At 36.2% G+C, this 23045-nt stretch overlaps 2 protein-coding genes and 2 pseudogenes across 3 annotated transcripts in view; 2 read left to right on the top strand and 2 right to left on the bottom strand.

Moving 5' to 3' along the window:
* LOC112865707 (olfactory receptor 51G2-like) lies at positions 1–3967 on the bottom strand. Its single transcript, XM_025928784.2, has 2 exons — positions 3961–3967; positions 1–1054 (listed from the first exon to the last, which is right to left on the bottom strand). Exons 1-2 carry the CDS (start codon positions 3965–3967, stop codon positions 60–62), a joined length of 1002 nt encoding a protein of 333 aa, XP_025784569.2. The 3' UTR covers positions 1–59.
* Positions 3228–23045, top strand: part of LOC112865222 (olfactory receptor 52Z1P-like) — a 52353-nt pseudogene continuing 32535 nt past the window's right edge. The window contains exons 1-2 of the transcript XR_015241058.1: positions 3228–3293; positions 11894–11959. The product of XR_015241058.1 is annotated as an olfactory receptor 52Z1P-like (transcript). The remainder of the gene's footprint in view (positions 3294–11893; positions 11960–23045) is intronic.
* Positions 16073–18487, top strand: LOC112866132 (olfactory receptor 51I1-like). The gene has a single exon (XM_025929170.2). The coding sequence runs from the start codon at positions 16163–16165 to the stop codon at positions 17117–17119; it is 957 nt and encodes a 318-aa protein (XP_025784955.1). The 5' UTR covers positions 16073–16162; the 3' UTR covers positions 17120–18487.
* On the bottom strand, positions 21298–22217 carry LOC112865705 (olfactory receptor 51I1-like; annotated as a pseudogene).

Raw genomic sequence — 23045 nt, 5'->3', positions numbered from 1 at the left:
GAATATCAGCAGCTCTTTGCTTTCATGAAGCATTCTTTCTCTCTTAGGATCGTGCTCATTTATGTTATAAATGTGACTTGGGATTCTCCTGGTCTTCTTTTGGTGAAGAGTTTCTGAATTTTATCTCGTATCTGCTTGGTTTTCGCTACATACACAACAGGGTTCATCACAGGGGGAATGAGAAAATGCATGTTAGCCATGGTCACGTAGATACATGAGGGAAGTTTGGGGCCGAAGCGGTGCAGTATGGACAGGCAGATCATGGGTGTGAAAAAGAGAATCACAGCACAGATGTGGGAAATGCAGGTGTTGAGAGCCTTGAGACGGCCACCATAGGATGCAATGCTCAGTACAGTTTTAAGTATCAGGACATATGAAAAGAGGATGAAGAGAAAATCAAGTCCCATAGTGGATAGCACCACAAACAGTCCAAAGATGCTGTTGATCCTGGTGTTGGAACAAGAGAGCTTTATGATATCAGGATGCAGGCAGTAGGAATGAGATAGTACATTGGAATCACAGAAGCACAGTGTCCTCAAGAGGATGGGGAGAGGCACCTGCACAGTGAATGTTCGCACTAGAATGGCCAAACCTATCCTGGCAATTACACCGTTGGTGAGAATGGAAGAATAGTGCAATGGACGAGAAATGGCCACATAGCGGTCAAAGGCCATTGCCAGTATGATAGCTGACTCAAAATCCTGGAAGGTGTGAATAAAAAACATTTGGGTGAAGCAAGCAGAGAAGGTGAGCTCTCGAGCATCCAGCCAGAAGATCCCCAGCATTGTGGGGAAAGTGAAGAGGGACAGACCCAGATCAGAGACAGCTAGCATGGCCAGGAAGAGATACATAGGCACATGGAGGGTCTGGTCCTTGCAGATAACTGTCATGATGGCCATGTTGCTCACCAAGGTAATGAAGAACATGGCACAGAAGGGTATGGAGATCCAGATGTGCACAGCCTCCAGCCCAGGTATGCCTGTCACCACAAAGGTGGAGACTATGGATGTGGTGCTATTGGTGGGCAATATAATGCCAGAGGTGCATGCCTTTCCTAGAACAAAATTTATTGACTCAGTCACAGATGTTAAAATTTGACTTGAACCTTTGACAACTCATAATACACCTTACTTTAAATTGACCCTGAGTTGTCTCTGAGATTAAATGCTATTTCCCGACAGAGCATCTAAGCCTCTAGACTAACAAACAAGACCTGCTTTTTTTTGATCAAATTCCCTAGATATTGTAGCTTTATGAAGGAAAAATGAGGAAAAAAAAGTATCATTGGTATTTAGTTTATCTAAGTACTTTAACTGATATAATGTTTGTTATAAATAAATAAATAATAAAAAATCCAAAGTATATGATATGTTCAAGTAAATTTCTTTTAAAAATCCATGCAAATTCATACTTGTTACTGTAATTACAGTGGTACATCATTCCTGGGTATTTCTTACTGCCTTAGACTACCTTGATCCATATTAGACAAAGCTACTTAAACTGTAGTTCTTGGCACATTTTGATATCCTATTATTTCTCCAGTGAGATGAGTGCAGAAATTTAAATAAACCTTTGATTTAAAGGTTTATTTTAAAGCCTGGGTGGCTCAGTCGGTTAAGCATCTGACTTCAACTCAGGTCATGATCTCTCAGTTTGTGAGTTTGAATGCTGCAGTGGGCTCTGTGCTGACAGCTCAGAGCTTGGAGCCTGCTTTGGATTCTGTGTCTCCCTCTCTCTCTGCCTCTCCCTGCTCCCTATCTGTCTCAAAAATAAATAATAATTTTAAAAAGTTAAAAATAATAAAAAAGTAAAATAAATCTTTAGAAACTTTTGCATTAATTGACATAATGTATCTATGCTTTAATTTAAATAATTTAATAATACTAATTATTATTAGTATATAATAATAGGGTTATTATTGCATGTATTTTTCATTTCATTTACATTAAACATAATTTTAGTTATATTTATGAAAGTATTTGGTGATTGCAAAATTTTAAGTATATCTTCACTCCATAGGTTATGAAGCACTGTTTCATGATAATTCATTGTTGAATATAAATGTGTTTTTTTTTCAATTGAACATGAACAAAAACAGCAAGAATTTAGTTCTATATATTTAAAAATACTAAAATTTTGAACAAATTGTTTAATTTTTTTAATGTTTATTTATTTTTGAAATAGAGACAGAGTGCAATCTGGGGAGGGGCAGAGAGAGAGAGGGAGAAACAGAATCTGAAGCAGGCTCCAGGCTCTGAGCTGTCAGCACAGAGCCTGATGAGGGGCTTGAACTCACGAACTGTGACATCATAACCTGAGCCGAAGTCGAAGTGATTGAGCCACCCTGGTGTCCCTAGATTGCTTAATTAAAAAAAAATCATGTTCATGGTTATGTTTGACCATGTTTGACCAAAATATTGTAAATATTTTGAATTTTAATTAAAAAGATCTAGAGATATTTTGCATAGTTACTATGTACTTGTGTAAGCAAACAGTTCATTTTTAATGATGATAACAAAATGTTATACAATGCCTATTTTATTGACTTAATTCAATATAGGTATGGTTATTTATTCATCCAAATATTCAATAAATATCAATTATTTTTCTCCATATTCTTATTAGCTCTAAGCTTGAAGATTATAACAAAGATCTAGGAAAGTAAAATTAGCAACTTCTTTGAAGAAGTGACAAGCTTATTTAATAATCAACAAAATGCACAGTATGTCAGAGATGAGACCGTTTTCATAGTCTTCATTACCAAAACTTATTTATTTAAATAAAACAATGAATCTTGTGATACACTGAATCTCTTTCCCACAGACAGCAAAGTACACATTTTTATGAGTTCACCTCTCACCAGATTCTGTTTTTATGGAACTACGTAGACATTGCATTTATACTTATATACCCTTCCTATCGTAGCAGTTATCTCACAATGACAATAAGCCATACAAATATTTGCACATATGCCTTTCCCAACCCCTCATCTACCCTCACTCACCAATGTCATCCTTGGTATCATTTGTGAGCCTTTGTAGAGATGTGCACTTCTAAATCATCATTCCCTGGGTGGAGCTGATGGGCCTTAGCTGTGGTGGCCTGAGTATTTCCCAGCTGTTCCTATTTGAATTCTCCCTTAAGTCTAATCTTTGGTCAGATTAAGAGTCTCAGATAAAATAATAATTTTTTTTTTAAAAGTTCTTCTATAAAGTCTGACTACCTAACTTGGTTGGCATTGTGGGTAAGAAGCTGGAAGATCCAGCCCATTTGTCTCTGCTTCCATTTGACAGGTTAGTGAATTTTTCAAAATCTCAATTTAAGTCAATTTGGATCAGACTTTTAGAAATACTAACAAGGGATTCACTAGATTTCTATGCATTGTGTTTAAAAATTACAAAAATTGGAATTATCTTCAAGAGGCTTTATTAGTATTTTTTTTTAATCTTGAGTTTTGTTGTAAAAGATAGAGAATGGAGGTAGAATGGCTAGAAAACTCACTCTTTGTTGGGTAAAACTCATTCTGCTTAGTCAAATCATTGCACCTTCCAACATTAAGGGTCTGGTGCCATGTTTATTCACAATGCCTTTTATTATGCATGGGTTTTGCAAAGCATTTTCAGAATCCAGAGTCTACACTTGTTGTTTTCAAAGTATGTTCATGTTTAGATATGAGGCTGAATCTCATGGTCGGTGTAAACATAGGCATGGGTAGTTGTGCACTTCTCTAGTTCAGGAATACGTTAAACCCACTCACTTTTCTTTGGCTCAGTAGCATTGTCCAACTGTTTCAGGTTCTTGAGGGAAAACAAATTAGAGATACTTTCATAGAAAGAAACACCTCTAGATTCCTGTAGTTCCTCATATTACAGGCTAGAGTGTCTATACTCACTAATTTATCCATAGTCTCTTTGTTCTTAGTCTTTTCCAAATGCAAGTAAACAATATCTTCTCTCTTACCTGACATCTCAAGGTAGAGTGTTTGCTAAAGTCCTGCAGGGGCAGCTTTCTCTTCCATGTCCAAAATCAAGAGTCCTATGACTTGGTTTGAGCTTCTTTATTATTCATGCAGCTATCTCACGAGGATATAATCTCCTAGGAAGCCCCAGTCTCTTCTTGATTTATTTATTTTGAAAGTTTTAATTTATTTATTTTAAGAGAGAGGGAGCACGCACACATGGGAAGTGCAGAGAGAGAGACGGAGAGAGAAAATCCAAAGCAGGCTCCACACTGTCAGCACAGAGCCCGATGCAGGGCTTGAACCCACGAAATGTGAGATCATGATCTGAACCATAATCAAGAGCCTGACAGTCAATTGACTGAGCCACCAGGTGCCACTTTTCTTGATTTAAAGTCCATTCTTCATTGTTTCCTAGGGAAGCTCCAGAAATAGCCCAAGTACTGGGTACTTTTTTTGCATCAGGTTAATTGAAAGCCTCTCATTAAGTCTTGGTGTCATCTCATTTCACTCTGAAGCGAATTGTTTTAATGTAGTATCTACATCTTGGGATTGTTCATGTCTTCTACAATATATTTTGAGATTTCTCAAAATTTAATTGCTTCACAGACATCTGTTTGAATTCTGCTATTGTTCCATTTATAATGTATGTTTCAGAAACCCTATAGAATATATGTAGAAATTACCTTGGAATTCTGAAATTATAAACTATATAAACTTTCCCATCATCATTCCACACTACCCCTACACACACCATGCACCTTACACATAACTGCATGTCAAGGACCTTTTTTTGTCATGTAGTTTCACATAAACATACGGACTTTCAGGCTAGCAGAATGCACAGATTCAATGGCATTCAACAGGAGTAGTCAAACTTCCACAAATTCCACAAAATAGCATTAGACCCTCCTTGTGATGAATCATGTTAAGGAATTAAAAAAAAAACACTTTTATGTGTCTTTTATTATTTACTTTCTCACATAAAAAGCCATATATTCTCCTCACTTCAATTAGCAAATCATGTTCAGTTTCAACAAGCTGAAATTCAAATATATTAATTTATCGAACCCCCCGTCAGACAACTAATATGTAGCCAATCTAGGATTCAAAGGTAATTCATGGTCCCCAGCATGTTCTCCCTTTATCAAAATATACTTCAAAAATAACATCAAAGTTATAATTTTTATAAACCTGACTTGTATTGATAAAGTATCTTTTCTCTGATGAAAAATGTTTATTTCCCCTTCTATGGAAGAAAAGCAATCATAATGGAAATCAGTTAAGTGCAAAATTGGTTGATCAGCTTTCTCCACTGATTCTTCTTGTCCTGAGGCTTTCTATATTCATAATAATGCTGTGAGTTGAAGCCACTAATATATATAAATAAAATACCACTGAGAATGATATATTACCCAAAGTAGCTTCCTATTTCCCTGGGTGTTTTTGTCATTATTATTTTTTTAATTTAAAGATAGAAATATTGAAATATAGATTATAATTAATAATCCTTTACTCATTAAAATTTTTTGTGTGACTTAGATTAAAATAAAATAGGTAGTTTCCTGTCTACTCAAAGTTGTGAAGACCTATGACCTTTGAGAAAAAGTATAAGTTAAATGTGGGACTGGGAACCAGAGAAAGAGGTCTTGCATAAATGATTCCTAACATGTGAGGACAGATTCTTAGATGAGGTGTTCAAACTGAAAGTTCAGTCACCTCCAGGAAAAAGAATATTTCTTTTTTTGTATTCTCCTGTTGATTTGTCAGATATATCAAGGCCCAACACAGAGAAGGTGTTACATAAATCTTACATTAGTATTAACAGATCCAGCAATATGCTATTTATTGAAGATATGCATTGAACAACTTTGTGTGTTAATGTGTTAATGACGGTAGCTGTATTCTTGAGATATAGCTGTGAGAAATGACTATATAAAATGTCATTATGGAATTCATCAATTTAACCTCTCAGGAGCCTTTGAGAATAACTAAAGATAATACATAAAGATGTGTAGAATCTCAGAGTACTAGGTAGTATACACCATTTAACTCCAGCTTTACTAAATGTAAAAATTCCTACTATTCCTATCAGTGAAATGGCAAACAGAACCACGAACACCTGAATAAACACAGAACATATCCAGACTGTGAACTGAGAATACTTATGTCAACTCTCTTACTTGTGCAGGAACACTTTTGCACAAGGAATTAAAGATGTAAAACAGCAAATAAACCCATCCTTTGTTTTATTAAATTCCTGAAAATAAATTTATTCAAATAATCAATAGGCAATCTGGGCAAATGGAAATTATTTGAGAGAAATTGATTGCTCACATAGAAAAACAGCTTAGGTCCTTTATCGAACAACAGTTTATTTATCAAGATGGCTTTCACTTTCCATACCACATTATTTCTATCCTAAACTATTATGCCATAAGATTTATATATTGCCATTCAGTTCCAACCTTCAAAAAGATATCTCAGATCTTGGGTCTGGATCCCAAAACCCTAGAAATATCCCAACCTGACCACTTTCTTCTGAAGTACTACTGGAAATATGTCAAAGTAGTGTTCTCTATTAGTTCAATTAGTAAGTTATGGATCTAGTTTATACTTGGTGTCCTACCATGGCTTAAGACCCCATAATTCATGAATCTCCTGCTTGGAGATATCCAAGATGCAACATGAGGTAAACCTCATGTTGTGCCTGGTCTCCAACTTCTTAACACCGAGTTTCAAATTACTGAGAGTATATTTCATCATGAATAAGGAACACTTGCTTTTATGCAATCCTTTCACATTTGCTTCCATTGGTGCAAATTTGCCTTATTAATAGACATACTTTTGTTTGTCTTTCTGTTGTTATTGCTAATTTGTGTGTTTAAGAAGTTTCACGTGGGTGAAGGCAAATCCACAACTGATAAGTCTGTCCTTGAGATGGCTCCAAGGACTGATGAAGACAGAAGGCCTCCACAGTACAGCAGACTTAAAGGAGCAATTTTGCCTTGAGTGACCAAAAGGATTAGGAGAACTTGTCTCAGCTCTTTTCCTATTTACCATGGGAATCTGGTTGGGGGAGAGAGAGCTCTTCTTTTAATGTTCTATCTGCCAGGAATTGCATATTTATTAAATCTGCAGTTTAGATAGCCAGTAACTAAGGACCCAAGACACCAGGTGCATGAACAATTTAATTTCCCAAGTATTATCAGGCATGTATTGATTTGTCTCATTCCAAGTGTTTTCCTCTCCATGACAGATTATGCATCTTAACTGTAGCTGTGCCAAAACTCTCATTTAGTGCGCCTGTCTTTTCAAATGGCATATTTATACCAAATATAATTTATAATGACTTTGGCCTCTTTGGGAAAGTCTCAATGTGAAGAATTGTCTATTTGAGAAGTGCCCTAAAATAAAAAAGAAGTAAAATGTGAACTTGTGACTTGTTTAAGGAAGCTTCCAAAAGGAATTCAGGCAGGATTGTTAGACTAGGCTATTAGCATAAATAAGTAGACAAAATTTTACAGAGAACTTTAGTTTATGAAAATATGATCTAGTACTCCCATATACATCAATCAGTTGATATATTGGTAGAAATTACAGTTGAAAAATTTGATTTTGAAAAATTTGAGTTTTACTGTCTAATATTACCCAGAATAATCTTAGATGCAAATATTTTGACACAGTGAAGGCAGAATCACAGTGGAGGCAGGACAAGGATATAAAGACATGAAAAGGTTTTGAGGGTGACTCTGAATGGGGTCCTGGTTTAGAAATTTGGATTTAATGATGTTCCCCAATCAAGTGCCTACATGGACTCAAATTTTCTGAAAAATAGTTTGCCTTTATTTTAAATATAAAGATAGAACTGAGATAATAGGGACTCTAAAAGTATCTATTTGAATATTTTGAAATACGAATTTAAGTAATTTACCAAAGAATTTGCACACATGTCCAATAATACATAACAAAGATCATACCTTACTAATAATCAATATAACAATACAAATTAAGGGAATAACAATACACTTTTTTTTTTCCCATTTGGTCTAGTATGTTAGGAAATTTAAGAGATTGGCAAGTGTGAAGGAAAAGAAGTCAAATCTTTATACTTCTCTGGATGTATATTTATTTAACATTTTTGAAAGGAAGCTAAACAGGAATTAAATATGTACTAAGATGGTATAATTATTCATATTTGTGAAACATAAGCAGTCTAAAAATCAGAGAGGTGCTTAATATATTACATTCTTATTGTGCAGTATTAAGTATCATTTATTTATTTATTTTTTAAGGAGGCTTCATGCCCAGCATGGAACCCAGTGTAGGGCTTAAACTCATGACCCTGAGATCAAGACTTGAGCTGAGATCAAGAGTGTGACATTTAACCTACTGAGCCACCCAGGGTCCCCAATATGAACTATCTTTTAAAACTCAGAGGGATATTTTTTGTACTGTCATGGAAATATGCCTTTGATAAATCCTTGAGAAAAAAAACCACAAGATATAGAAAGATACAGTCTGAAGTCATGTACTAAATAACTTTAATATATTTTCTTTTTTAAATGTTTCTTTTCTTTTTTTAATGTTTATTTGTTTTTGAGAGAGAGAGAGAGAGACAACTTGCCCATGTGAGCACACAAGTGGAGAAGGGGCAGAGAGAGATTGGGCAGAGGACCCGAAGCAGAAAGCCTGATGCGGGGCTCGTGAACTTAGAAATCATTACCTGAGTTTAACTTGGATGTTTAACTGACTGAGACACCCAGGCATCCCAAAATTTATTTTGTTTTTTATGCAGAAAGATAAAGTTAGACAGTTTTGTTTTGTTAACTCTGGGGAAAATAGTTGTTGCAATAAATTACATGGAAAAAAGTTTTGACAGCATGCAAGTATTTATTTGTATTAAATACTTTTTTCTTTTTAAAAATTAAAGTTTATTTATTTATTTTGAGAAAGAGATAGTGAAAGGCAGAAAGAGAGAAGGAGAGAGGGAAGGGAGAGAATCCCAAGCAGGCTCCATGCTGTCAGCACAGAGCCCGATGTGGGGCTCAGGAACCCATGAACTGTGAGATCATGACCTGAGTCAAAATCAAGAGTCAGATGCTGAACTGACTGAGCCACCCAGAAGCCTCTGTATTAAATACTTTTAAGTAGTTATTATTCTATTTGCTAAGAAGCTTAACATTTCCTAAACAGCCGATCTTGTTTAAACATAGTTCTGGTTTACGTGTTTTCACTCCAGCTTGCTTTTCATATAACAAAGGAAGAAATTGCTCAGATCCACTGTGTTCAAATAAAAATGAAAGCTTTTGGTTTCTCCAGGACAAAAAGATGCTCTATGGTGTGCAATATCTAAACGATGCTTCCTCCTTTCTCAGATCCCTTGGGGTGAAAATAAATTTAAGCTTCTTAGCTAGGGGTTGGGAGCCCACAGTGCCTTTTAAATCTCAGCAGAGCTTTCTGGGTACTTGGGAGACCTTCTCTTGTTGGCCTGTAAGCTACCATTAAACGACCAAGCCTTTGAAGTAAAACTGCTTCCGCACACAGAGCTGTGGGGTTTTGTGTCTTCCAGGGAGGGACAGTCCTGCCAACAGACACATGGGAAAGTGAAAAGGCCGTTCGCCGTGTAGTAAGTGAAGTATTTCAGAGATAAATAATAGCAACTACCATTGTAAATGTCCTTTCAAGTAAATTGGTTATAATGTTCTTTCAAGTAAACTTATATAATAATAACCAGTTTTCCAGGGTAAAGGGACCCATAGGAATGGCTAGTGTTGAGTGAGGGTATATGAGATTTGGGGATTAAATTGTTCAGAGAATCCTGTGTTTGATAACCAAACATTTTAAAGTTAAATGTAAGGTTAAAGTCACATGCTTGTTTGAATTTCATCTGTATTTTCTTCTGAGTACTAATTGGTGTAGTCATGATCAATTTAAAGAGTATCTGTTAATGCTACCTGTGCATATTGTGGTTACACAGCTAGTATTAGATTCCCAAATTACATGGAACTGCATTTCTTGATTTGATAGCTTTCTCTGGAATCCTGAAACCTGTGTTTCAGGAATATATTTTGCAACATGAGTTAGATTTGACTCAATCAGCATGTTCTGTTTTTAGGTGCTGTTTTTAGGTTCGTGGAGAGAGCAAATGCTTTTGCAAATTTTGGGACTTTTCTCCCCACCTTGTTTAGCAAAAGTGCTTTTCCCAATATAAATGTTGAGTTCATGCCTACTGGTAATAATAGTCATCTTCTTTACAAGTTTCAAGATGAGGATTTGTGTTTTGGGAAAATGACCATTTAAAACCAAACTTAGGTGTTCAGATAAAATATAAACTTGACCTGGGTGAAGAGCTGTTCTGATAATATTTACAGACTTGTCAGTCTGCAATGTCAATGCTGTATTGATAATACTAAGCTGCCATAATATTCCTGATCTCGGTTCTCTGTAAAGTCACTATAATTTTGCAGAATTACACAAGGAAGGCTGTTCCTTTGCACAGGAAACATATTTGCTTTTACCCAACTGATGCTTCTTTAGAATCCTCCTTAAATTCAACTGATCATTGGAACCATCTGCAATATCCCTAAGTTAAAATTTATACAGAGTGAAGTAGATATGGATATAAATTTGATAAATACCTCTCAATCAGACCTCAACACAGTACTACACAGTGACTTTTGCAAGTTTTGTTTTTCAATTCTGTCAGCATTATAATAAGCTCTTTTACTGTTTTCTGTTTAATCTTTCTAAATACCCATTAAAAGGTATGATTACCCATATCTTGACTGCAAGGAATATTAGTTCTTCGAAAGGTAAAATGACCATTGAGATTACATAAGAGGGAAAAGACAAAGCCAATTTTTAAACCATAATAATTTAGTTTCTTTCATAATGCTGTTTTACTTTAATGCTTTACTCCAATGCTTGGAATGATACCTGACAAACAACATTCTTGTTAAAATGTACATAATTGATATAAGGTAGTATGACATGACATGACATGATGTGACATGACATAAAATGACATAGTGTAACTTCAAAGGGGAAGCAAGTAAAATAAAATTTTCCTTTCAGCAGCTGATATAAGAATGGATTTAGAGCTAGATCTTTTCTTACTTTAAGTTTGTTTATTTTTTGAGAGAGAGAGAGATCATGAGCTGGGGAGAGGCAGAGAGAGAGAGAGAGAGAGAATACCAAGCAGCTCAGAGCCCCATGTGGAGCTCGAACCCATGAACCATGCGATCATGACCAGAACTGAAATTAAGAGTCGGACTCAGTTTAAGTGACTGAGACACCCAGGTACCCCAAGCCATATCATTTCTTTAACCAAAAAAATATTTATTATATTCATATATAACATATTATAATATGTAATGTATAGTTACATTATAAATGCATTTATATTTAAATATATATTTGAATAATTATTTATATTATATAATTACCTGTGTAAAATATTATAAATAATATTTACATATATGATATATTTATATGTAAAAATAATAATCAAAGAAACAGGGCTAATGGGATGGAATAGAATGAATTATATTCAATTTGTTGTTTGAAGCTGGAGTTATAGTAAAACAAGAAGCTTTTATGCTAGTAACTAAGATGCATTCATAACAGATACATGTATGTGAATGGCTATGTTATGTATGTGTAAGTGCAGGACATTTTTATAATCAGATGTGTTATGTGTTTTTAGCCCACTGCTACCAGGGGCATTTCTCATTTATACATTTTTAAGATAGAGCCTTTAGTAAATCAAAGTGAAACTTTTTTAGAAATTTGTGTAAGAACATAGCTTTTGGTTGGACTTTGAAGGAAAAATACCCACACACACACATACACACACATATATATAACACACTCAATATCCGTATATTATTTTGGTGAATTAATATTTATATTAATTAGTTTGTTTTCTTATAGAAATTCAAGTACTAGGATCCAGGAAATGTATATTGACTTCACCACTAGTATTTGAAGATGGGCCAGGTATCAGCTATTCTTTAATTTTTTCTAGAATTCTCTTTCTTTTATTCTTTCCTCCCTCTCTTCCTCTTTTTCCCTTCCCTTCTTCTTTCCCTGTGTACCACTGTCTTTTTCTGCCTTTCCATCTCTGTTTCTGTTGCCTCTTTTCTTTCTCCAACACATATTTAAGCTCCTCATTGACCTGGAATATTGGTTTGATCAACTTGACCTTACTTTTTTTTTATAATGTATTCAAAAATATAAATAACACATGGGAGAGGTTTGATACACACTAGATAGATACTCTGACCTATATGTATATATAACAACTTATATATACATATCAATTCTCTCATATACTTTGATTTTTAATAAAATCCATTCATGGTTTTAATATGAAATCTCAGAGTAAAAGAATGTGAGAGTATATTATTTTGTAGAAATATTTTAATATTTCCTAACAATCAGTGTGTGTCCTAGCGAAGTTAATAAGGATTTTTATAATGTTTGCAATTCACTTAGACATACATTTGTATTGAATTGAGTATGATAAAGGCCAAGAAACAAATGTTGATTGGTAAGGTTTTAGGCAGTGAGTGTGCAGTGTGCTTTTGCTCTGTCTCATACATTTAATCCTCACATAATTACTTAATAAAGTATCATTAATACAAATTTACTGAAAAAAACCCTGAAATTTAGTGAAATTAGTGAAATCAAGCAATTTACCTCAATCCTTATTAATCAAGTCAGCCATTTACCTATACAAATTGTTTATCATAATATATAAGGTTTTTCAGGGAAAAAAATCTCATTTAAAGAAATAACCTGTAATCTCAAGTACTTGCAGATTAGTCGACAGGGCAGAAAAATAATAAAAAATTCAAAAGTTATGGGTGTAATGATAGGAGCATTAAAAGGTACCAAAGAAGGAAGTTTGTTCAATTATTTTGAAAGGGGTTAGGGAATACTTTTTGGACAAGATAAATTTAAGATTTATTTTTAAGACTGAAGAGAAGTTCATGAGGTATGTAAGAAAGAGGGATATTTCTGGAGAAAGCACAAGAAAAAGTTGTAAGCATTGATAAGGGTTAAATTAGCCCTTATGCTTAGCGTACACATTTGAATTTCCTTTGAAGCATATGGGTAGAGATAGCTATGATCTATGGGTCAGCTGAATATATATTCAGAAAAGGTATGTGGGTTGGATATGGAAATTTGGGAGTTAACTAAAGCCTTGAGAGTACTCAAGTTGTCCATAAATTTTATATAAATCAGAAGAGAAGAAGATAAGTAAATCAATTTGAACTAGAGAAGCCATGGCTTTTGTTCAAAGCCACCTTTAGATTTCTAAGGGATAGGATGCATGTAGGGTGTTATAATTCTTTAAAATGGAGAAAAAATGAAAGACACTGTTGACAAAAATATTAAAAGAGGACATAGAGATTTTTTTTTTTTTCAGTGTGGATGTGCACCATTTAGATCAGAGTCAAATAGGTAAATGTGTAAAAAAATATAACTTGGCACTCATCCTAGATACAATAAATTTCTAGTAGTGGGGTCAAGTAATTTCACAAACTACAGTGACATTTTCTTTGTGAATGAGTTGAAAGGAAGGATTTGCAGAAGATATCCTGAAGAGATACATTTTGATGAACTACAGATTTAGAATAATTAAAAAGCTATTTCTTAGACAAAAATCTTATATTTTTGATTAGCTTTATGGAGGTGAAAACTACCTAGAATAAAATTTACCTGTTTTAATAGTACAGTATGATGAAATATATATATATATATATATATATATATATATATATATATACACACACACACCATTCAGTCAGTGCATTAGCCATGGTATGGGCATTTTCTTTAAAAAAATTTTTTTTAATGTTTATTCATTTTTGAGAGAGAGAGAGAGAGACAGACAGACAGACAGAGCAGGGGAGGGGCAAAGAGAGGAGACACAGAATCTGAAGCAGGATCCAGGCTCTGAGCTGTCAGCACAGAGCCCGACATGGGGCTCAAACTCACGAACCATGAGATTATGACCTGAAATGAAGTTGGACGCTCAACTGACTGAGCCACCCAGGCACCCCAGTATGGGACATTTTCATCTCCCAAAAAGATAGATCTGCCTGTTTGTAGCCAATCTCTTCACACTCCCTGTTCATCTCTCATACCTCTGAGCAAATATCACTATGGCATTGTTTTTTCTAGAATTTCATATAAATGAGGTCATACATCTTTGACCTTTTATTTTTGCCTTCTTTCACATAGCATTAGTGATCCATTCATTCTGTTGCATCTATCAGTAATCTCTTCCTTTTTTTTTTTTTAATTTTTTTTTTCAACGTTTATTTATTTTTGGGACAGAGAGAGACAGAACATGAACGGGCGAGGGGCAGAGAGAGAGGGAGACACAGAATCGGAAACAGGCTCCAGGCTCTGAGCCATCAGCCCAGAGCCCGATGCGGGGCTCGAACTCACGGACCGCGAGATCGTGACCTGGCTGAAGTCGGACGCTTAACCGACTGCGCCACCCAGGCGCCCCTCTTCCTTTTTTTAAAAAAAAAAAAGTTTATTTATGTATTTATTTTGAGAGAGAGAGAGAAGGAGAGAGAGGGTGAGAGAGAATCCCAACTAGACTCTGCACTGTCAGTGCAGAGCCTGACACAGGGCTCGAATTCACGAACCACAAGATCATGACCAAAATCAAGAGTCAAATACTCAACTGACTGAGCCACTCAGGCACCCCCCCTCTTTGATTTAAATTGTGTGGATTTGTCACAGTTTGTTTATTCATTCAACAGTGGTTGTATATTCGTTTTTTTTCTGGGTTTTTTGCTAGTATGAATAAAAATATTATGGATAAATGTGTACAAGTCTTTGTGTGAACATGAGTTTTCATTTCTCTTGGCCCAACATTTTTTTTTAATTTATTTTTTTAATTTACACCCAAATTAGTTAGCATATAGTGCAACAATGATTTCAAGAGTAGATTCCCTAATGCCCCCTACCCATTTAGCCCATCCCTTCTCCCCACAACCCTTCCAGTAACCCTCTGTTTGTTCTCAATATTTAAGAGTCTCTTATGTTTTGTCCCCCTCCCTGTTTTTATATTATTTTTGCTTCCCTTCCCTTATGTTCATCTATTTTGTGTCTTAAAGCCCTCATATGAGTGAAGTCATATGATATTTGTCTTCTCTGACTAATTTCACTTAGCATAATACCCTCTAGTTCCATCCATGTTGTTGCAAATGGCAAGATTTCATTCATTTTGATTGCTGAATAATACTCCATTGTATATATGTACCACATCTTCTTTATCCATTCATCCATCGATGGACATTTGGGCTCTTTCCATACCTTGGCTATTGTTGATAGTGCTGCTATAAACATGGGGGTGCATGTGTCCCTTCGAAACAGCATACCTGTACCCCTTGGATAAATACCTAGTAGTGCAATTGCTGGGTCATAGGGTAGTTCTATTTTTAAGTTTTTGAGGAACTTTCGTACTGTTTTCCAGAGTGGCTGCACCAGCTTGCATTCCCACCAGCAGTGCAAGAGATCCTCTTTCTCTGCATCCTCGCCAATATCTGTTGTTGCCTGAGTTGTTAATGTTAGCCATTCTGACAGGTGTAAGGTGGTATCTCATTGTGGTTTTGATTTGTATTTCCCTGATGATGAATGACGTTGAGAATTTTTTCATGTGTTGGTTGGCCATCTGGATGTCTTCTTTGGAGAAGCATCTATTCATGTCTTTTGACTCTTGGGCCAACTTTTAAGAGTGAAATTTCTGGGTAATGCTAACTGTATGATAAGTGTATGTATAACTTTATAAGAAACTGCCAAACTGTGTTCCAAAGAAGTTGTACCACTTACATTCCAGGAGAGAGAGTTCCAGCTGTTCATATCCTCATCAACACATGGAATTTTCAGTCTTTTTAATTCTAGCCATTCTAATGGTATCCTATTGTATTTATTTACATTTACCTAATAAATAATGATGTTCTACATCTTTTCATGTACTTAGTTGCCATCCACATATCAAAATAGTTATGAAGCTCAAAATAGAAACTCAATTTTTCAGTTCTCCATATTTTAATTTTATATTCTGTGCATCAATAACCTATTTACTTTAAATTTGGCTTTCACATTTCCTGACACATGGTTTCTCTTTTATAGGTTTGCAAGTATCCTGAACTACAGTCCTATGTGCATCTTACTATGTTGGCTTTTAATAACACTTTCTTTAATTGGCCCACTTTCTCCTTCATTGGTATTCCTGGTCTGGAGGCTGCACATATATGGATCTCTATCCCCTTCTGTGTCCTGTACTTCATAGCCCTTGTGGGTAATGCTGTTCTTCTTATCCTAGTTAGAGCAGAGAAGAACCTTCATGAACCTCAGTTCTATTTTTTGGCTATGCTAGCCCTTACTGATCTAGGCCTTTCATTGTCAACAATGCCTAGTGTCTTGGCTATCTTCTGGTTTGATGTCCGCGACATTGGCCTTAATGCCTGCCTAACCCAGATGTTCTTCATCCACACCCTCTCCTCAGTAGAATCAGGTGTCCTGGTGGCCATGGCTTTTGACCGTTTGGTAGCTATCTGTGCTCCATTAAACTATACCAAGATCCTTACCCACTACACGGTTGCATGCCTTAGTGGAGCTGCCCTCATACGAGGTGCCACTCTCCTGGCTCCTCTGCCTTTTTTCCTTAGGACTTTTCCTTTCTGTGGGGCCAATATCCTCTCACACTCCTATTGCTACTACCCAGATATGCTGAACTTAGCCTGTGGGGACATTACCTTCAGCAGTGCCTATGGATTGGTTTTTGTTCTCTGCACATTTGCAGTGGATGTTGTCTTCATCTTAGCTTCATACATGAAGATCTTGGACACTATTATGAAGCTGGAGACTCAAGACAGAAACTGGAGGTCACTGCACACCTGTGCCTGTCACCTATGCACGGTGCTTGTGTTCTACCTGCCCCTAATCAGCTTGGCAGTGCTGCATCGTTATACCGAGGACACTTCCCCAATTCTGTATACCACCATGAGTAATGCCTACCTCCTCATGACACCACTGCTCAACCCTCTCGTCTATAGTCTCAAATCCCGGCAGATCCAGGCTGCCCTGCGCAAGCGATTTTGGGTGCAACGTGTCATTGCTGGGGAATGATATTTTCTCTATATTAGAAGAGATAACCAATTTAAAAACTGCTATTCAGGATCTACTGTGTGCCAAGTAGTATGTTAGGCACCATGAATTCAAAACAATAAAATACTTAGGTTTTCTCAAGAAATAATTAATCTAACTAATGAGGGAAGGAGAGGCAGAACGCTTAGATAAAAGATCATAACTGTGATCATGAATGATGACTTTGGTAGTGGTAAGGAGAAATGACAACAGGAAGCCAAGCTCAATGTGTTTGGTGTGTGAGTTGGAGGAAAATCACATCGCTCCAGGTGCTAAACTGAGGAGTCCAACTCTGGATTGTAAAAGATCAATGAAGGATTAATTCTATAGAGAAAACAAAATGTCTCCTAATTCTTGACTGGCAATGTTGTTTAAGCTGAAGCACGAAAATTCAAAATTGATGATAAATTTATGACGGTATGTTTATTATTTCTGACTACTTCTTGTAGTTGGATACTAGCTAATGTCTGAACCTTCTGACTTTTAACAAAAAGTAAAGAAGCTTTCTGAAAAGAATAATATATAAGGATCTGAGAAATAGTTATTCTTACTCATTTTGCTACTTCATTCAGAATTCATGCCTTATTTGGATATTGTTTTGTTTCACATTTCATACTGAGGGTAGATAGGGTTATATTCTGCCTGTTGAAGCAAGGCTACATCTTTTTTTTTTTTTTTTTCTCCTAACTTTCCAAGAGGAAAAACAAATTCGTTTATTCTCTTCTAGGGTCAGCTCTTGAAGTTAGAGTAAGCAAAGGAAGAATTGTCCTGCTAGGATCAGCATAGGAAGCAAGTAAAGAGAGAGACTTAATTGTCCATGGGAATGAACAAACATGCAGTTATCATTAGCAAGAATTTCAAACAACTTTAAGAGAGCTTTGAATGAATTTCTAAAGGATAGCTCAAGCAATCAACTGGAAAATATTTTAATGTCTGACATATTCGGTAGACACCAGAATCATATAAAAGACATAGATTTAATATTCGTATAGCTTACATTCTACCCATGGAAATCAGGAAATAGCAGCAAAACCATGTTACATAATGTAATTAGTAAGGCTGAGACTTGCTTTGAATTGTTAATATGAATTCAGAGGAAAGTAAGCTAGTGAGGACTGGGGTTGCCAAGAACTTCGGCCTGCAAGACAGAGAAGATCAAGAGAAGTATTATGGAAGCTGGAAATCTATCTCAATTCCAAAAGCATTCAGTAAGCTCTATCTGTTAGGTATTAACAAGATAAAGGGAGTTATTTTTTTTTAAGTATGGTCTTTACCTTTATGGAGAGATTATTTGAGAAGTATAATTAAGACGCTGAAAAAATTAAATAAAATTCTAATTCTTAAACTGTTTCTTCATCTTTTAAGGCCTGATTTAATCATTTTCTTTATTGTGAGTCTGGCCAAAAGCCTCCTAACTCTGACTTCCCTGAGCATGAGTAGAGGGAACTGGGGATCATTTTTCAGCAACTGTTTCATTGTCTTAAAACACTGCACAATTTTCCTTTGAGGAAATCCTTACTTGTCTGTAGAGTTTGAATGAGACCAATAATAAAATTCTACCATATCCCTCCTCTGATCTTTCAGCTATAGATATTAAAAACTGAGGAAAGAAAATCTCCTTCATGTTTTATGCTAGAGTTAGCGTGAAAGAGTCTCCTTTCTGGAAGGAGATCACATCACATGTGGTCATCATGTTCCATAGCTTTGTGGAAGCCATACCTGTCTACATTAGGAGAGCATGAGTATGGAGGAGAAAAGAAGCAGATATAAGAGGATGCCCCAGAGAGGAAAAGTGACATGACAGTGTTGAGTCCTTAAGCTTGAGTCCCTGAGATCCTTCCTTTGAATCTGTGACCTTTCCTGATAATTTTGTTTTACATTTCTTCACTTATAAATTAAATGATGAGGTAACTTAATGGCATATTCTGTCTGTTATGAAGTGGATTGGATACTTTATTTGATTCTGTCTTTTTTTTTTTTTTTTAAATTTTTTTTTTCAACATTTATTTATATTTTGGGACAGAGAGAGACAGAGCATGAACGGGGGAGGGGCAGAGAGAGAGGGAGACACAGAATCGGAAACAGGCTCCAGGCTCTGAGCCATCAGCCCAGAGCCCGACGCGGGGCTCGAACTCACGGACCGCGAGATCGTGACCTGGCCGAAGTCAGACGCTTAACCGACTGCGCCACCCAGGCGCCCCTGATTCTGTCTTAAAGTATGCCAATGTAGGGGCGCCTGGGTGGCGCAGTCGGTTAAGCGTTCGACTTCAGCCAGGTCACGATCTCGCGGTCCGTGAGTTCGAGCCCCGCGTCGGGCTCTGGGCTGATGGCTCAGAGCCTGGAGCCTGTTTCCGATTCTGTGTCTCCCTCTCTCTCTGCCCCTCCCCCGTTCATGCTCTGTCTCTCTCTGTCCCAAAAAATAAATAAATGTTGAAAAAAAAAAAAAAAAAAAAGTATGCCAATGTATTCCTGTCTTGTCTCACTTACTAAGTGGTACTTCCCTAAATGATGGCATTTTTGTCTGATTCATCTGTCCCATACAGTGTGGTATATAGTGAACCCCAGAATGGTTGTGTGAAGATGTAAAATAAGGAGTCACAAAGGACAAAAGGTGAAAATAAAAGAATTAAATATTATTATTGAATCAATAAATTAATGAACCATGAATTCATGTCCACATAACTTGATTAAAAAAGGATGAAGTAATAGGGCACCTGGGTGGCTCAGTTGGTTAACTGTCTGAATTGATTTTGGCTCAGGTCATGATCTCAAGGTTCATGAGATAGAGTCTCACATTGGGCTCTGTGCTGACAACATGGAGCCTGCTTGGGATTCTCTCTTTCCCTCTCTCTTGGCCCCTCCCCCTGCTCTCTCTCTCTCTCTCTCTCAAAGTAAATAAATAAACATGAAAAAATTTTAAATGGATGAAGTAATAATGTCTAGCTCTGCTGTATTATAGTTAATTTAGAGACATCACTAGTATATATAAAGAATTTGATGCCTGTCTCTGATCTGCAATGATAATATTGGGCATATAAATATGATATACACAAATATGAAATATATAAACCTGGTCTGAATCATTTTACATATTTGCAAACAAACATATTTTATAAAATATATATAAAAAGAGAACTCTAAATATGTCTTTGAACAAACTGTATTATCCTCTGGTCACCTTTGATATCACCATCTGAATGACAGAAGCCTTTATTCATTTGTATTTATCTTTAAATCCTGGCTTGGCCTTTGTCCTCTACCATATTTTTGGTTTATAATAAAATGATTCATATTCACTGAACATTTGCAACATACTTTTCATTGTTACAGACATATTACATAACTTATCACATTTCTTCTTACAGTGTCCTTACAGAGTAGATACCATTATTAACTCATTTTCACTGATAGAGACACTGAAGCACAGAAATCAGGGTCATTATGTTCCCTGGATACATAACAGATAAGTTTCAGAGTCCTGATTTTAGCTTAAGCAGTATATATTTATATCTTCAACTAAATATGAAATCTAAATTAATACAACCTGAGAAAATCAAGGATACATTACATAAATGGCAGATTTTAGGTACACTGCTTTGTTATATTTTCATTTTAATCTCTCACTGAATTTTCATGTTATATGAGGCTTAGATTGGGATGGTTTCAGCAAAGGAATCATAAAACATAAACATATTTAAATAAAAATTATGAAAATGAAAATAAGCCTTCTTTTCTCTCATTTGGAATATTCCCCTCTATAATATCTCAAACTCCCAAAAGATAGTATATGTCTGTATAACAATGTAAATATTTTATTTTAAATAATATTTCAGCCATATAGCTATACATGTGGGAGTCTCAGATAGAAGTATCTGTAGGACTCTTTAGATTGAAATGGGCTCATAGGTGAGTGCTGTAAACACCAGGAATGAGAAACATAAGTGAAGGTGAAAGGGGTTTTGGGCATCTTTCTTGATCAAATATTTAAAACCAGAAAGGAATACTATATTTCTAGAAAAATTACAATAAAACCATACAGAGATGTACTAAAGGAAGTACCTCAGCACACAGGAAAATAATGTCTGTTGATTCTTCTTTTTTCAATATCCCTGGTAACTTTCAGTCAGTCCCTCAAAGGGATCTTACTCTGTTCCATCAACCTAGTTAAGTGCAAACAGTCTACATTTTGGACTTCTAATTTGTTTTCTTTTCACACTAGAAACAAAAGAGTTGAGGACAGGTGTGAGGAAAAGGATAATGTTGGACATAGTGATGTGGGGTAAAGGGGAGTTGTATCTGCCTGTCCTGTGGATCAGAACTAAGCCAATAAGCGGGTCCTAGACAATGAGGACCATGACAATGTGGTAGACATGTGTGTTGAGTTCCTTAAGTCATCCTTCCCCAGAAGCAATGCTAAGAACTGTCTTCAAGATCAAAGCATAAGACAGAAACAATAAAGACAGAGTCAACACCAAAGGTGCAGAGAACCAATGCCAACCCATGGGTGATGTTCACATGAATGGACACACAAGCTAGCTTCATCACTTCAGGGTGGAAGCAGAATGAGTGGGATAGGATGATGTTCTTACAGAAGGGAAGCCATTTGAGCTGGATGAGTAAGAAGGCCATCAGTGTCACTCCTCAAGCCATAGCAGCCAATCCCACCTGAGTAATGCGGGAATGGGTCAGGACCACAGTGTAGCACAGCGGGTTGCGTATGGCAACAAAGCAATCAAAAGCCATGGCTTACAGGAGGGCTGACTCCACAGAAGAGAAGTGTGGATGAAGAACGTCGGAGCTAGGCAACCATGGAACTCAATCCTGTGGTTAAGGAGAAACATATTAGGTACAGTAGGCAGTGTAGATGCTGACATGCCTGTGTCGGTGGCTGCCAACATGGATAAGAATACATACTGAGGCTCATGAAGGCTGGGGTTCTTGTGTATTATGGTAATTATGATGCGGTTCTCCAGGATGGCAATTATATACGTGATGCTCAGTTGGATGGAGACTCAGATATGAGTCTTCCTGAAATAAGGAAGAAGGGTGGCTGGTAGTAGGTGCCATTGAACATAAGCATGATGCTAAACCTAAAAAAGAGAACACGTGTAGGAAAATCAAGTGGTAAATTAATTCAAGTTCATTCAGTGGTTGAAGAGAGAGTCTAGAGGCAGAAACAAACTAAATATCTGTTGCATGCCGAGCAAACTGAATAGGGTAGAATGTAGTTTAATTCAAAAAGCCTGTATGAGTAATTTTTAGGTGATTTGTAACTGCTATCCTGTGGGCAATTTTGTGGATGCAATGGTAGCCTTCAAAAACACTACCAGATAAACTAAGGAAGTTTTGAACAGAAACATTCACAGAACAAAGTAATATTCACAAATCACATGATTAACTTAGTTAATTTAAAACACACAGTGAGAAGCAGGAGGACAGAGATGGGGTTGTGTTAATACACATAGAATTGCATCCAAGTAGGAAGGCCCACAGTATCTGAATGCTAGATTATGAAATATTTCTCTGTTCTGTCTCTCTGCTGATCATGTTAGAAAGATCACCAGAGTTGAGGTTTGAGCAAAGGGAATCCTACAGATGAAAGGTACCTGGGGTCAACTCACACTTTATCAGGCACACAGCATCATGCATGCATGGCCACAGCTGTAGCTCATCAATAAGACTGGGGAATATCTATGAATTTTACCTGCATTTCTTATGCTGAGAGCATGTGGGACCAGGACAAAACCACAACGGATGTCATTAATAGTTGACTGATTTAGGTATCACACAGCCGCCATTCTAGACATGGCATTATCATGCCTTATGACTTTTTTTCTATTCTTCTTATCTATAAATAAAATTTTTGTTTATCATAGATTCCATATGTTTTATCTTTAACATGTTGTTT

The sequence above is a fragment of the Puma concolor genome, chromosome D1, assembly GCF_028749965.1.
Source record: "Puma concolor isolate L17-30 chromosome D1, mPumCon1.1.hap2, whole genome shotgun sequence".
Classification (NCBI taxonomy): domain Eukaryota; kingdom Metazoa; phylum Chordata; class Mammalia; order Carnivora; family Felidae; genus Puma; species Puma concolor.
The sequence above is the reverse complement of the archived record's forward strand: the minus strand, read 5'-3'. Positions and strand labels throughout refer to the sequence as shown.